This window comes from Haliotis rubra, unplaced genomic scaffold (genome assembly GCF_003918875.1).
Source record: "Haliotis rubra isolate DU_JTF1 unplaced genomic scaffold, ASM391887v1 Scf319, whole genome shotgun sequence".
Taxonomy (NCBI): domain Eukaryota; kingdom Metazoa; phylum Mollusca; class Gastropoda; order Lepetellida; family Haliotidae; genus Haliotis; species Haliotis rubra.
In genome coordinates this window covers 3,775-18,150 of record NW_025766990.1, presented here as the reverse complement: position 1 = coordinate 18,150, position 14,376 = coordinate 3,775, and the positions used below count along the sequence as shown (strand labels likewise).

Genomic DNA, 14,376 nt, shown 5'->3' with positions numbered 1-14,376 from the left:
ACTTACACACACGCGCGCGCACACGTACACACACGCACGCACGTACACACACACACACACACACAGAGGCGCGTTTCTCTGTTACTAGTGTATACCAAGTCAGTCCCACCTTGTACATTATATTCTAAGACATTAAATTACATCACAGTTACGCCTGGTCATGTTCTCCTTGCACGCATGAGTTGTGTGTATATTTACATCACTTATCACTCATGCTGACATGTCAGATCTATAAACAGTCCCGCACGTCACATTGCAGGGCTCAACACTTCACCTCAAACACTGGCTACAACCAATGGCTGCACATACATGTGAGTATAGTTTAGCTGTATCCGTTCAAATTAGCTATACTGCCAGATACACGCTCATTCGTTTGTCGCGCTCTCTCGCCTTTTCTGTATAAGGGACCTGTCATAATTTATGGCTGGGGGTTATGATTTTTAGGGAAAAGCATGTACAATGTGAATTTCTCACACACCCCTAAAATTTATGTACAAAGTAAGTGACCCTTCCCCCATGCATGTCATGTACAAAATCAATGGCCCCCTCCCTTTGTACATGTATATGTGTACAAAACTGATGGCAGTGGACAGTCGTTCAATGCGTTTAAGCTTTCATATTCTTTATGTGTACAGTTATTATCCTGCACGAATATGCATTCATCTCGCAGCTCTGTTGTTTTTTCATCTCTATCTACTGTTAGCACATGTGGGATCATATATTAACGCATGTATTTACATATAAGCCTTGCTGTCCGATATAACATGAACCTGTGGTGTGTGATTGTTATTACGTAAACATAGAAATGAGTTCGCATTGTTACACTCCTTGCTTTTAATGTAGTTATATATTTTAGATAACTCATAAAGGCAAAAACACATACTTTTATTTGTTACCTAAAAATTTGATAGTGTGAGTTGTCGATATTTGAGAAGTGGGTTTTCCAGCTTGTTTCGAGAGGCTATTAATAGCTAGAGACTGGCGATATCTAAATATAGACGTGACTCGTGACGTCAGTGGAATTACACGGGTCGATACGTTTTCTGCAACTGGATACACTGTTGATCAGCGTACAGTGTGTTATCGGCATTTGGCAGCATTATGTCCATTGTGCCTGTTTATTTGTACCAAATAAGTAATACACATGCCAAATATTAAGGTAAGCTGTTTCACATAATGAATGAAGATACAGTGAAGCCCCGTTAGTCCGGACTCCGATAATCCGGATGTCTCGCCTCCCGGGCGATTTCAGCTTGTTACCAATCTATGCCTATATAATTTGCCTCGATAATCCGGAAATTCGGTTTCCGGAACCGGACGGTAAGTAGCTGTCACGAATCAGTAAAATAAACAGTAAATTGCTTCACAGTCCGGACGCTGTAAGTCTTGTTCACGAACAGTAACAACACCTCCCGGCGATGTTTACTTAACTGGCCTCAAACAATAAACACTCGGTGTCATGGAGTTGACAAGATGAACTCTTGTTAAAGATCACATATACCCTACGGGGTACAAATACATAAATCACTAACTGGCATCGTTATAAATGAAACCCCGTCATTAAAACTACTCATTTCGACCTTTAATTGACTTAAATCGACCTTTTTGACAACAGTGCACAATTCTCACCCGCGAACGAAATTTCAACCAATCAGAGAGGCGTGTCTCTGTGACGTCATATGAGGAATAGCTTTCAGGGCCGATGCAGAATTCGTCTACATTTTAGGGGGTAAACTATCTTGTTTACAGGCTTGTATAAACCTGAAATCGTGACAATTGTTGTGGAAAATGAAAGCTATATGTTCTCACAATCTACTGTCATTAAATTTTGTCTCCTGCTTTGCCTAGTTTCCGAGTTACAACTTGTTTTCATAGACGCTTCTGTCAAAATCGATTGGTGTCGTTAGGCCCTATTTGTATAATGACTGATCCAAATTGATCCCATTTCTGTGTTTTTTCACCTCGATATTTAATCATGTCATGTAAAAATCTGTTTGTATTCTCAAAACAGTGTCGGCTCATAAGTTTTCACATGCAATACAGCAATTAATACTCCCTTGTTGTAACCCGTGTTAGGTGGTATAAACCTACACATGGTTTTTGTCATCATTCACTTGATGGTCAGTTAATGAATTTATAACAGGTATAATTAGTGGTAACACACTTAGATTACCCGACAAAGGTTCCCATTTGGCATTTCTTGTGTCTGGAGTAAATATTCAACATTATAAACATCGATCAAAGGATTAACCGATAACACGCTGATTGATTAATTACTTTTATCTTACACAGCGGAATTGTCAAAAGGTAGTGTTTATGTATGTAGATTTACTAATCTATACTGAATACACTCTGCCGTGTCGGTGTCTGCGTAAAAACAACGTCCTTCTTTCAAAGGATTAATCGACAATACATTGATTGATTGCCCATTATTGGCTAACTAAATTACTGTTTTTAAAGAAAGGCGGACATTATGCAATTAGTAGACAGGTGTGCTGTCTTGGGTGACCAATGAGACTATACACCAATACCTGAAAAGATTTATCACTTTTTCGTATATTAAACTGTTAAAAGACACATCATTTGGAACAGTTTTGTGGATATTGATGGATACAATCCTCAAACAAGGTAATGGCCTGATATTGTTCCTATAACTTTAATCTGTTTTAATTTTAATATTTGCATTTTGTTTTTTATTCATTTGTCGTAGCATTCAACAGAAATCATTGTTTTCGCTGTGAAGTGTAATGAGACAGACAACATACACTAGGGTGTGTGTGCCAATTTTGATTCACATTGGCAAACTATAAAATGTCTAGATATTACAGTTCTGTTATAAAATAACTATAAGTATCAGCAGATCGTCTGCTATTTATTTAGTTTCAAAATGCATACAAGTATGATAATAAACTAATTAGGATTATAAGACCAAATATAAAAACGCACATTGACTAGTATCTACATACTGGTGAGTGGACATTAACCATGTGAATGTAGCAAGAAATGTATCCGGCAGTATTGTGACTTCGACCCCCACCTCGCTTCCGTGGAAGAAATCATTATGTTATAAGTTGTGTCATGCAAAATCTGTTTGGTTATGATTCCAATACATATTTAACTACGAGTGGAAAGTAGTTTTGATTTTCTAACTTGATGGAAACAAACTATAATCTCATTAATTCTAACAGACTTTACGATTTTCAAAAATGGCGGCGCCCTGTCGGGAACATCCGCCTGTCTGAGGATAAATGCTATTTAGGTTTGTTTTCACCGAGTTACAAAATCAAAACTACTTTCTACTGGTAGTAAAATATGTATTTTATTGACGGCCAACAGGATTTTTGCATGACATAACGTATAACATAACAATTTCTCCTGGCAGCGAGGTGGGTGTCAATATAATACTACTTACAATATTATTGTTACTTCGACCACAACCTCACTTCCGAGGAAGAAATCGTTATGTTACAAGTTGTGTCATGGAAAATCTTTATGGTCATCAATCATATACATATTTTACTACAGCTAGTAAGTAGTTTTGATTCTTTAACTTCCGTGAAGCGATCTGAACACAAGTAAGATATCGTTTCAGGCTTCCACAACGCTCGCTTCGCACTCACAAACCTAACCCATTTAGCACGAACTGCGGGGTCCTGTGGAAATCTGTGCATGGTGACACCATCGCCCGACCCCTAGGAGCAATTGACGACAAAGCAACGATTCGGCATGTCGTCGTTGATGTCGAGAAATCATCAAAATGATGAGCGTGCTACACACTTTCTATACAACTAACTGAAAATCGTTCCTCATATGACGTCACTGCAGTGCTCTGGCGACAGAGTTACGTAACCTGTCTGTGGTTTCGTTGGCGGGCGAGAGGGAAGCAGGCGACTTTTTGGCCACTTTTAATCGCTCGGTATTAATTAACCACAAGTTTTTAAAGAATAAATTTGGCGTTCCGCATAAGACTAACCACAAATCTTTCATATGTAATGGTTAAAAGAGTAACAAAAAACAAAGTTTATGGGTTCTTTAACTTTTGAGAAATGTCAGTTAAGGGTTGTTGTTTTAATTACACATAAAAACTCCCGACTGAAGCTGTACATTTACAGTTTGATTGACACCTGTCAGCAAACATGTCGAGTCAATCTGCTCAAAGAAAACGATATGAGACTACCGCATTCGAAAAGAGAGACATTGCAAGATACAAGGAAGAACATCCACAAGCAAGTGTATACCATGTTTGATGAGGTACTCACGAAACAGTTCCAAATTCCTGTCAAGGCAAGTTAATTCTGAATGACCTACTGCAACTTGTAATTCCAATTGAAAGTTATTATTCATTTTTGCTTTAAATGCAGGATGTCGCATGTTGGATCACTGCTGGATGTTGATCTCGCACAAATTCCACGTGCATTTGTACGTGACCGCGATGAGGCAGTATGCTGTTTGCTGGCTACTGATGATCGAGACAAATCGGGTTTCGGGATTCAAGACCTTGTGCGGCTGTCCTGTAGACCCCCAGGGAAATACCCTCTGAAGACGACCCTATTCTGTGATAAAAGGTTTCAGACGCTGAGTAGCGGTCACGACGACCTTGCAGCTATGCCAGTTGAAAAACTCCGCATCATCGCCAGGGCCGGGTTTTATCGTTGTGGTACGTTTTTCATACACAATATTTAACGATTTAAACACTACAACACGTAAACAAAACATTTGATGGAGCGATGGGGATAGGCTAGTGGTTAAAACATTTATTCGTCACGCCGAATACCTGGCTTTGATTCCCCAAATGCGTACCATGTGTGACGTATTGCTAAAACCGGCGTTAAAAGTCGCTGGAATAGTACGACGTATAGTATTCAACTCACTCACCCTACGTGGACACAACGGGCATCTACGGCACATTCCAGTGTGTAGAGTTGCTTTCCTTGGACATGCAAAACCAATATTAATGAGTTCGAATCCCACATTTTCACGTTAACGTTTCAAGGTTTTCAGCACCCGTACACCTGGATTACATAAATGGTTAAGACCTACTTCATCTTCATGTTTCCTACACCATTTAAGCGGCGGTCACATCTTACAGACACGCACGTAGTTGGCCGTAGTTGGGCATGAACGTAGCAGACCGTGGTAGACCCGTATTTGACCTTAGTTACACGTAGTTAGACGTAGTTAAGCGTAATTCAACGTAGATCACCGTAGTTATGACCGTACTCATGATTTGGCCGTGGTTAGACCAAGAAATGTTCAACAAAATATCTCTTCGGTTAGCTTGAATGTCAAGACCCTACTTTAACCGTAGTTTGAACTTGTGACGTGGTTGACCCTTGTTCTCCCTCGTAGAGTGTAACTGACCCTACTGCACCGTTGTGTTGACCGTAGTACACCGTGGTAACATGGCACTCCATTAATTACAGACCGCCGCCATATAGCTAGAATGTTGCTGAAAGCGGCATAAAACTGAACTCACTCACTCACTACGATAAAACTACGGTTTACTACGTAGTATACGTTTATCACTACTGTCCAGGCTAGCTATTCTCGAAACTTCGTAAGTCCTACGAACTTCTTAAGCCCATTCTTAACACATTCGCTACGATCAAAGTTAAGAATTCTTAGGGCTACGAACGTTTCGAGAATAAGGGCCCTGGGTCCCGTTCCTCAAAACGACCGTAGCGCTACGATGATCGTAACTCCCATACTTTAACATAGACTTACGACCGTCGTAGCGCTACAATCGCTTTGAGGAACGGGTCCCCAGTAGAACAACGTTCACGGCCGTAAGATGTGACAGCGTCAGGCTGACAAGTCTATCTAAACTTGTGTTAAAACAAACTCTCTTATTATACATCACACTATGTCACGCAGCAACTGTCAATGCTATCCTCCAGGAATGACGACGACACTGACATGCTTCCACTGCGGGTGCCAAGCTTCAAACTGGAGGGTGGATGATGACCCGTGGGAGCGACACGCGGAGCTGAAGCCCAACTGCCCGGTAATCAAGAGGGGCGTTGTCATCTGTAGGGAAGGAGGGGTGAGTTATACAGTGAGTTGAGTTAATGTTTACGCCGCACTCAGCAATATTCCAGCTATATGGCGGTGGTCTGTAAATAATCGAGTTTGGACTAGACAATCCAGTGATCAACAGCATTAGCATCGGTCTGCGCAATTGGGAACCGATGTGTCAACCAAGTCAGCGAGCCTGACCAGCCGATCCCGTTAGTCGCCTCTTACGACAAGCATGGGTAACTGAAGATCAATATTCGAACCCGGATCTTCACGGGTAGAGTTATACAGACAAGATGCATCTCAAAACATTCCAGTTCTTCTAATCATACTTGCATTTAACAATATGTAAAGAATCAAACATTTCACTTTCGGTTGCCACACTGTTTTTTCTTATCTAATATTCATACCTAAACGGTATTTCCTTCTTACGTGAAGTAGTCTAGTGGTGAAAGTGTCACGCCGAACACCCGGGTTCAATCCCCCTTATGGGTACAATGTCTGAATCCTATTTCTGGTGATGTTGCTGGAATATGCTACAAGCGGCGTAAAACTAAACTCATCCACTCACTTTCTTTCAGCGACCTGTGGGCCGAGTGTTGACGAGACAGGTCTCCTGCTAAGCTCCACCAACTCAACTATCATCATTATTATAACTCTATAAGTACTAAGTATTTATCTAAAACAAAGAATCCACTGTAGACAAACTCTCCAAATGCACATTCCTTATTTTTTTCATTTAAATATTTTACTTTGAAATATTATTTAATTGCGCATCTTTCAAACCCTTCAGTAAATACATGTATGTATTTCAATAACATAATCTTACAAAAAAATCGTGCCACCAAGAGGCAGGCTGGATCCTCTTTACTAAGAACATAGGCGTTAGGAAAATACAGTTATTAAAGGAACGATGTCACACCACATTTCTCTAAGAATGCAGAATGCATTTCTCTCAATAATACTAACTATCAGCCCTCAGAGAAGCTAGAATATAATTTATTTTTTAAAAATCACATTTTTGGATTACAATATTAAATAAAAAAGTTCGAATGAATTTATGCAACGTTGCATTAAATCGATTCTTGCGCCCTTACCGCCCGAACATTATTTCAAGCGAACCCCATAGAGTTATGTCCCTTGGATCGCTCTTTACGAATATCCTACTCACAACCCACACTCCGGCACAGCAATGACTTAACATAACATCACTGCCACAGGCTAATTTGCATATCACGTGACCGGACTTTTCTCTTGTTTGTAATCAAACGCGCATATTCATAATAAGAAGAGTCTGGACTCACGAAAGCTTTTCGGCGCTCTCTTCATAGTGTTTTACATTGTTACATATATATTATTCCACAAAAGCGACAGTTAGGTCTATGACAGTACATATTTAGATATCAAACTGGCTGCATCGTTTGCTCTCCGTCGGCTTCGATGACAGCACGTGGAGCCGTACAACCTATGTAAACAAAGGATCGCTACGCAAATCGAAATAGTGTTACATGTTTTTGGATATTTTCTCAGTGAAACTAAACCATTCTATTAAAGATGTTTAGTTAGATGTGTAGACTCGTAAAAAATTAAAGAGTAAAATAAATTATACATTATACTAAATGGACATTGCAAGATGTGACGAATCGTCACATTTTTCTGGCCTGTGGCAGAGGTACTATGCTGGCTTGCATGCCGCATGGAACTCTGGGCAGGAGAGTGCTCACAACCGTGCGACAGTTTTCAATGTACGGAGCAATAGTTTATATTCCATATACGGGAAGTGTTATCTGTTTAAAGATGTTCACCTCGAAGTTTCAATTATCGATTTCATGCAAGTCGGAAGGGATAATAAGTCTTTTCTTGCATCATTAGGAGGCTAAAATGAGTGCATATGCCCCAATTAATAAAATACATGTATAGGCCATAATATTGTCGAAAATGTGTGACATTGTGCCTTTAAGATTCAGTTTATGAATACTGTATTTACATCTTGCCTGTTCCACACCCATCAGATATACTGAGTCAAAAAAAGAAACTTCACAAAAAGTAATTTGAAAAATAATAAATACATAATTTTTCTTTGATGATACATCTATGTATCCGAAATGGGATCCCTATCTTTCGACTCTAGAAAAACGTTAGCAAAACCAACTCAAACCCATCCATTCGTCGTGCAAATGACGTTAGTGCCAAATCAGGTTTTGCACGTGCAGTCGATCACGTGATCTTCGCATCGAAGTTTTCTTCATATGCACGTGTTTGCATTGGCCTCAAGAATTGAAAAAACACTTTTAAACCACAGTTCTAACGGTACTTGAAATGCCACGATTGTCAAATGTGCAACGTGAACGTGCCGTTGGCATGTTGCAAGCGGGAAGATCAGTTATTGACGTCGCAAGAGCAATGGGATGCAGCCGTCGTACTGTGTAGGACTTGCGAGGTCGTCTACAACAAACTGGCACCACTTCTGATCGCCCAAGGTCGGGTCGTCCACGTGTGACGTCACGAGCAGAAGACCGTCAAATCGTCCTACGTCACCTACGTGACAGATTTCTGCCGGCTACACGAACCAGGGCTGAGATGTTTAGAGGTCGACTGTCCTCACAGACCATTCGAAATCGGTTCCGGGCTGCCAATCTCCATTCTCGACGTCCATATTGGGACTTGACATTCTGTATACCCATGTTTTGGAACGGCGGTGTAGCCTAATGGAACTGATTATGGCACTGTCAGTGTATCGTGTACGTCACACATATCTCAGCAATGAAATAATAACAATTTAACCATCTTACCATCTCTTCGTGCCCTGAAGTAAGAATGTGAAGTTTTCTTTTTTGACTCAGTATATTTCTTAGTGGTCCGCTGTAGCGGTAGATGGTATATTCAGTATAAAGCCTTGTCTGAATGCTTTCTTAGACACAGAAAGTTATCCATTTCAAGAGACTGGAACAGTTTCAAGTTTGCTGGATCAATTATTAGGTACTGAGGGAAGTGATCAAATGAATTTCTTGAATAATTTTATATTTAGCTGATCATTGAAACTGCGTTATGTGTTGAGAGCATTTTCGTGGATGTATGAAACTCGCTTTTATTTAGACTGGTTTCGTTTGTGTAACAGATATACGATTGATCATATGTTTTAACATACTGTTGCCCGTTCCACAAAGTGATCGTAGCTAAGTTAATCGTAACTCACATACTTTAACGTGGACTTACGACTGTCGTAACTCTACGATCGCTTTGTGGCATGGGGCCCTGGCCGTTAAGTCAACTCGCGACAGTACTAATAGTCACATGCATCGTTGATGATAACTCGACGAAGAGAAACAGTTGTGCTTAACTGAGTTATGGCATCTTGGAGAGGCTGACATAAGCACCGTCATGCTACTGCACTCGGACTCAACTACATCGGCTTCAACAGTGCAGCAACAGCAGACAGGTCGTTGTGTCCACGTATGTTCACGTATTTCACTTCATGGTTTTGTGGATTTCTTTGGACAATTTATTTCACGCCCAGTGGTGAGTTGATCGCAATAAATATGTTTATGATATCAACTTGCAAACTTGCTCGCATGGCTGGTAAGGTATGAAATGGTTACGTTTTCGTGAACGTCTTGTCGCACCATCAAGAAGATGCATGTGTTGTTTAGTCGGAATCTTAACGATCTATGGATGACAAATGTGGTGGTTTTTTTCGCGTTTGTTTACAGACTGTCCATCGAGTGTCAAAGGTTGATTTCAGGTCGTATTTTAGTCCCTTTTTCGGAATATGTCACATTTGTCTTGTTTTCTACCTATACATACCCATTCTAGTAAAGCATAACTAAGTGCAAAGAAAGCGTCCGCCACATTTTGCACCGATATATGTACACTATATACAAATAATTAATGAGTTTATTTATTTGATAAAATCATATTTCCATCTCTGCCGTAAATGCCACTCTATTGAACGGTTACCCCAATGACGATATGCTTTATTGTTTTAGGCTGTATTTAGTATTTAATTTCAGCATATATGCACCCTGTCTTTGTGATTGTGATTCATTAAAACATTCCATAGTCATATCTCTCCACTTTTTATTTTGTAGACATTTGTCCCAGAGGGTTGTTTGTTTGTTTGTTCAGGTGGTTGTTTGTTTCCATGTTGTTTATAGCCGCACTGAGCAATATTCCCGCTATTTGACGACGTTGTATAAAAACAGCCGGGACGAGACAATCCAGTAATTGGTAACCGGATCCCGTTAGTTTCCCCTAACAACAAGCATTGATCCCGAAGCACAGCTGTAACCCGGATGTTCACGTAGGTAGGTGTGACTGAGTCGCTGAGAGCTCCAAACACGGTTGTTGCATATAGCGGCTATTTGATTGGCGTGGGGAAAACCCGGCTGAATATAGATCTGACATTCGTTATCCTCTATCTGTGTGCCGACAGTCCGCAGTGCGTCTGTGCTGGAATATCAAGAGACTACCTGTACATTTTGACATCACAGTGGTGAGTATACATCTGAACTGTGTTCGGATCTCAGTAAATCGAAATATTTTAGTGAATGAGTTAATATTTAATGTCACATCGACACTATTTCAGCATAGATAGGTGGATCCAGAAATTTTCAAACCCCCTGAACACCACCTAGGCTCCGCCTTTCCAAAAACATTAACTTCAATGTTATTTTCAAAGAGAGAGAGAGGGTGGGGTGGTGGTGGTGGTGTTTCAAACCCTGAACAACACCACCCACTCACCCTCTGATCCGCCACAGTTCAGACACCGTGACGATCGAAATATTTTAACATATTATATATAGAGAAATTGTAATTACGGATTTTTTCAGGAAGGACGTTTCTTGCGAATACGTTTCTGAATCTTTAATCTTGCGATATGTGACTTCACAAGTAACGTACAAACCACATAGGCGTGTCACGCTTTAGGAACAGCGTTAGAAGGACATATAGGTATAGTATGACCAGAAATTATTGGAGAATTTTAGGAATATGTTTAATTGGATTTCTAGAGCATAAAACCACCTTGACCAGCTATCAAAGTGCCTGGACTCATTCAAGAGACAGCTCACTCAGATAAGAAAAGTTCTGTGTGGCTGTTTCCTAATACACTGAAATTCTGGACCAAACAAACTGAAAACCTTTGTATCAGCCCAAAAGTACAGTCCGAAATTTATCGGTGTGGAAAATTCAGGCATATCTGTGTTAGGGGCAACGCCCCGCCGTGTATTTGAAGGAATATGAACAGTGAGCTTGCACACAGATATTCTACTCGAGGGACATTTACTTTTCCATCACCTGCTCACGTGTTCTATGGAAAGTTTTGGATTTTCCAGCAGGACAACGACCCAAAACATCGTTCAAAGCATTCACAGGCCTGGTTTCGGACCCAAAATATGACATTATTAGATTGGCCAAGCTATAGCCCTGACCTAAATCCAATACAAAATGTTTGGGGACTTATGAAGGAAAGTGTCAATAAGAAAAAATCTGACAAATATTGCTGAAATGAAAGAAGAGGTGGTCCGATATTGGGACAGCATAGACCACGACTTTCTAACTTCTTTGATCAGTAGTATGCCCCGCCGCATTGAAGCCTGCATTGCTGCCCATGGTGATTGACAAAATACTAACTGTTCACCTGTCTTTGAATATGGAGTTATGTTCAGCTTATATTCACATTTAATACGTGAGTAATGAGTGAAAAAAAAAAAATTTCAATCTTAAATTCTCAATAATTTCTGGTGGTACTGTATTTAGACCCTACCTTATATAGTACTAGGGTAGGGTCTATATACCTATATGTCTTTCTAACGCTGTTTCTAAGCATGACACGCCTCTGTGGTACAAACCAGTAAAGTAGATAGTCTGAGGTGTATTTCAGGGGCGTAGCTACCATTATAAAACAGCCCGGGCTAACACAATATTGCTGCTAAAATGGCTGGGCAAGCCCCCAAAACTATCTAAATATACAGCTCTGCAACCAATCAGGCTTACACGAAAAAAATGGCTTGCTACGCGCCTGTATTGATATTTGATGCTAAAACTTAGCAATATTGTAGAATGACATAGTAATCATCACTATATGTGGAGCTGATTTATTAGTATTCATTCCAACAGTTAATAACACACTGCAGACATTTCTTGAGTTGTCAAAGATTTGTCCTCAAGGCGCCGTGAAGATGGGCAGAGTTGCTTCCCCTTGACAGACACGGTGATCGCTGATTTCAATACCGGTCCCTTCAGGGACCGTTCATAATTAGGGGAGGGGGTGGGGGTGTCACCCATATTGTTCTTGGGAGGTAAGGTAGGTCATTAAAGTGTTGTGCTTAAAAATTACGGGTAGGGGGATGGCTCTTACTTTGATCCGGGTGTGGGGGGGGTGGGGGGTGTGTGTCATTCACATTGTTCATTCTTTTCCATATAAAGTCAACATCAAACACACACACTCACCTGACCAGGAAATACTATTTTTGTAAAGAACATTATGGATTAATGTGGTGAACCTTATACTATTTAAAAGCGCGTTACACTATTATTACGTAAAATCTATTCTGGTAGAATCATGACAGTCACCTGACCAGGAAATACTATTGTTTGTTAAAGAACATAATGGATTATTGCTAAATATTAATAGTTACAACACATTTCCTTATTTATAATTTATACGGGCGGTATTGAAAATAACATTATTCCGACACATGAAGTGAGTAGGACATGGCCTGTTGATTATACGACTTATCAGTAATTAAAGTTGAAAGGGGCGATGGTTAAGGCGTTCGCTCGTCACGACAAAGAGCCGGGTTCGCTACCCCATTTCTGGTGTCCCCCGCCGTGATATTGCTGAAATATTACTGACAGCGACTTGAAACTAAACTCACTCCCTCACTCACTAAAGCTGCTGATGGAGTATTAAAATTAGTACTATGCCTTACCAGATACAGATGAAGAAATTCAGTCATGCATAGAACAATATGGCATTATCGCACATTGTAAAAGTAAAATGTGACATTTGACTAAAATTAAAAAGTTTCGGTTAATCAAATATGTTTCTGTATATTTCTAACACCGACATGTGTCATTCTGAAATTTAGTCTCACAGTCCCTGGAACGAATTATTTTCCCTTTCGCCCAGCCCTTCTGCAATGTTAAATCCCTAAATGAAGCAAGTCCAGATTTCCTTAGGTTCTGCATCCCCATCTCACTGGGGCTCCTTTTCAACTTAAAAAGGAATTGCTATTCTATCAAAATTATATATATATTCAGAGACAAAGCTTTTAGTCTGTCTGACATTATACAAAATCGCTATCTCGGTTCGTCAAATTGAGGCCCCAAAACCAAAAAATAGCGAACACTCAAAAAATGTTTCACTTTAAGCGTTTTAGCGTTCACTTGTTCTATGCGTGAGACCTCCCTATAGAACACTGCCCGGGTGACCCAGATGTTGCATTTCAGAAACACATCTTCTGTGTAGACTGTACAGTGCTGCAGCTTATCAGCTGAGGACAGTAAAGCAGAACGAGCTGCCTATCGTCAAGTATTACAATGGCGTGCCAAGAGTTGGGATAAGAACCCATGGCTCACCCACAGCAAATTCCAGGAACAGCACCAGAAGTACCTATGGCGGCAGCGGTACCTGCAGCGACGACAGCAACATCATAAACAGCACCACTACCAGGGACAGCACCAGAAGTAGCTGTGGCGACAGCAGTACCAACAGGGACGACAGCAGTACCAACAGCGATGACAGCAACGTCATCAACAGCACCACTACCAGGGACAGCACCAGAAGTAGCAGCGTTAGCAACAGCAACAACAGCATCCCTGCCAGCAGGGTCAGCAGATGGGGCCGTTGCTGCAGAAAGTGTTCCCAGAAAGGTGCGTCACTGGTCTTCTTGCCCTGTGGTCACGTGGTCTGTTATTGCCCAGTGAAATGCCTGACGGTGGACTCGTGTATGGTGTGTGGGAGGGGCATTCGGGGGCTCCATCAGAGCCGACCTGCACGAACATTTATAGTGTCTCTCTTACACAAAGAGCAGTTTGTGTTTTGTAAAAGTACCTTATTACTTAGCCAATGCAGGTCCTAATTACCCGGATTTGCCTGTTTGTAATAATATTTTGACTTGAAAATTGACATTTAACGATTTTGAACATTTTCTTTTTGTGACGGGTTTTTATTCAACTAATAAGAGAAATCATCACACATACGCACACACGCATGCACACACGCGCGCGCGCTATTATGCTATGCACACGCGCGCGCACGCACGCACGCACACACACTGCACACACACACATACTTACGCCCAGAAAGAAGAGGATGTAGATAGGAACAACGATTTCTCATGCATGCTAAGTTGTCCA

General features: G+C 40.8%; 1 protein-coding gene across 1 annotated transcript; it reads left to right on the top strand.

Annotated features, from left to right (window-relative positions):
• The first annotated feature begins 242 nt into the window (after positions 1-242).
• On the top strand, positions 243-7,012 carry LOC124283648 (baculoviral IAP repeat-containing protein 2-like). Its single transcript, XM_046719640.1, has 4 exons — positions 243-311; positions 4,362-4,657; positions 5,898-6,043; positions 6,597-7,012. Coding segments are annotated over exons 1-4 (486 nt in total). The 5' UTR covers positions 243-309; the 3' UTR covers positions 6,639-7,012.
• Positions 7,013-14,376: the final 7,364 nt, after the last annotated feature.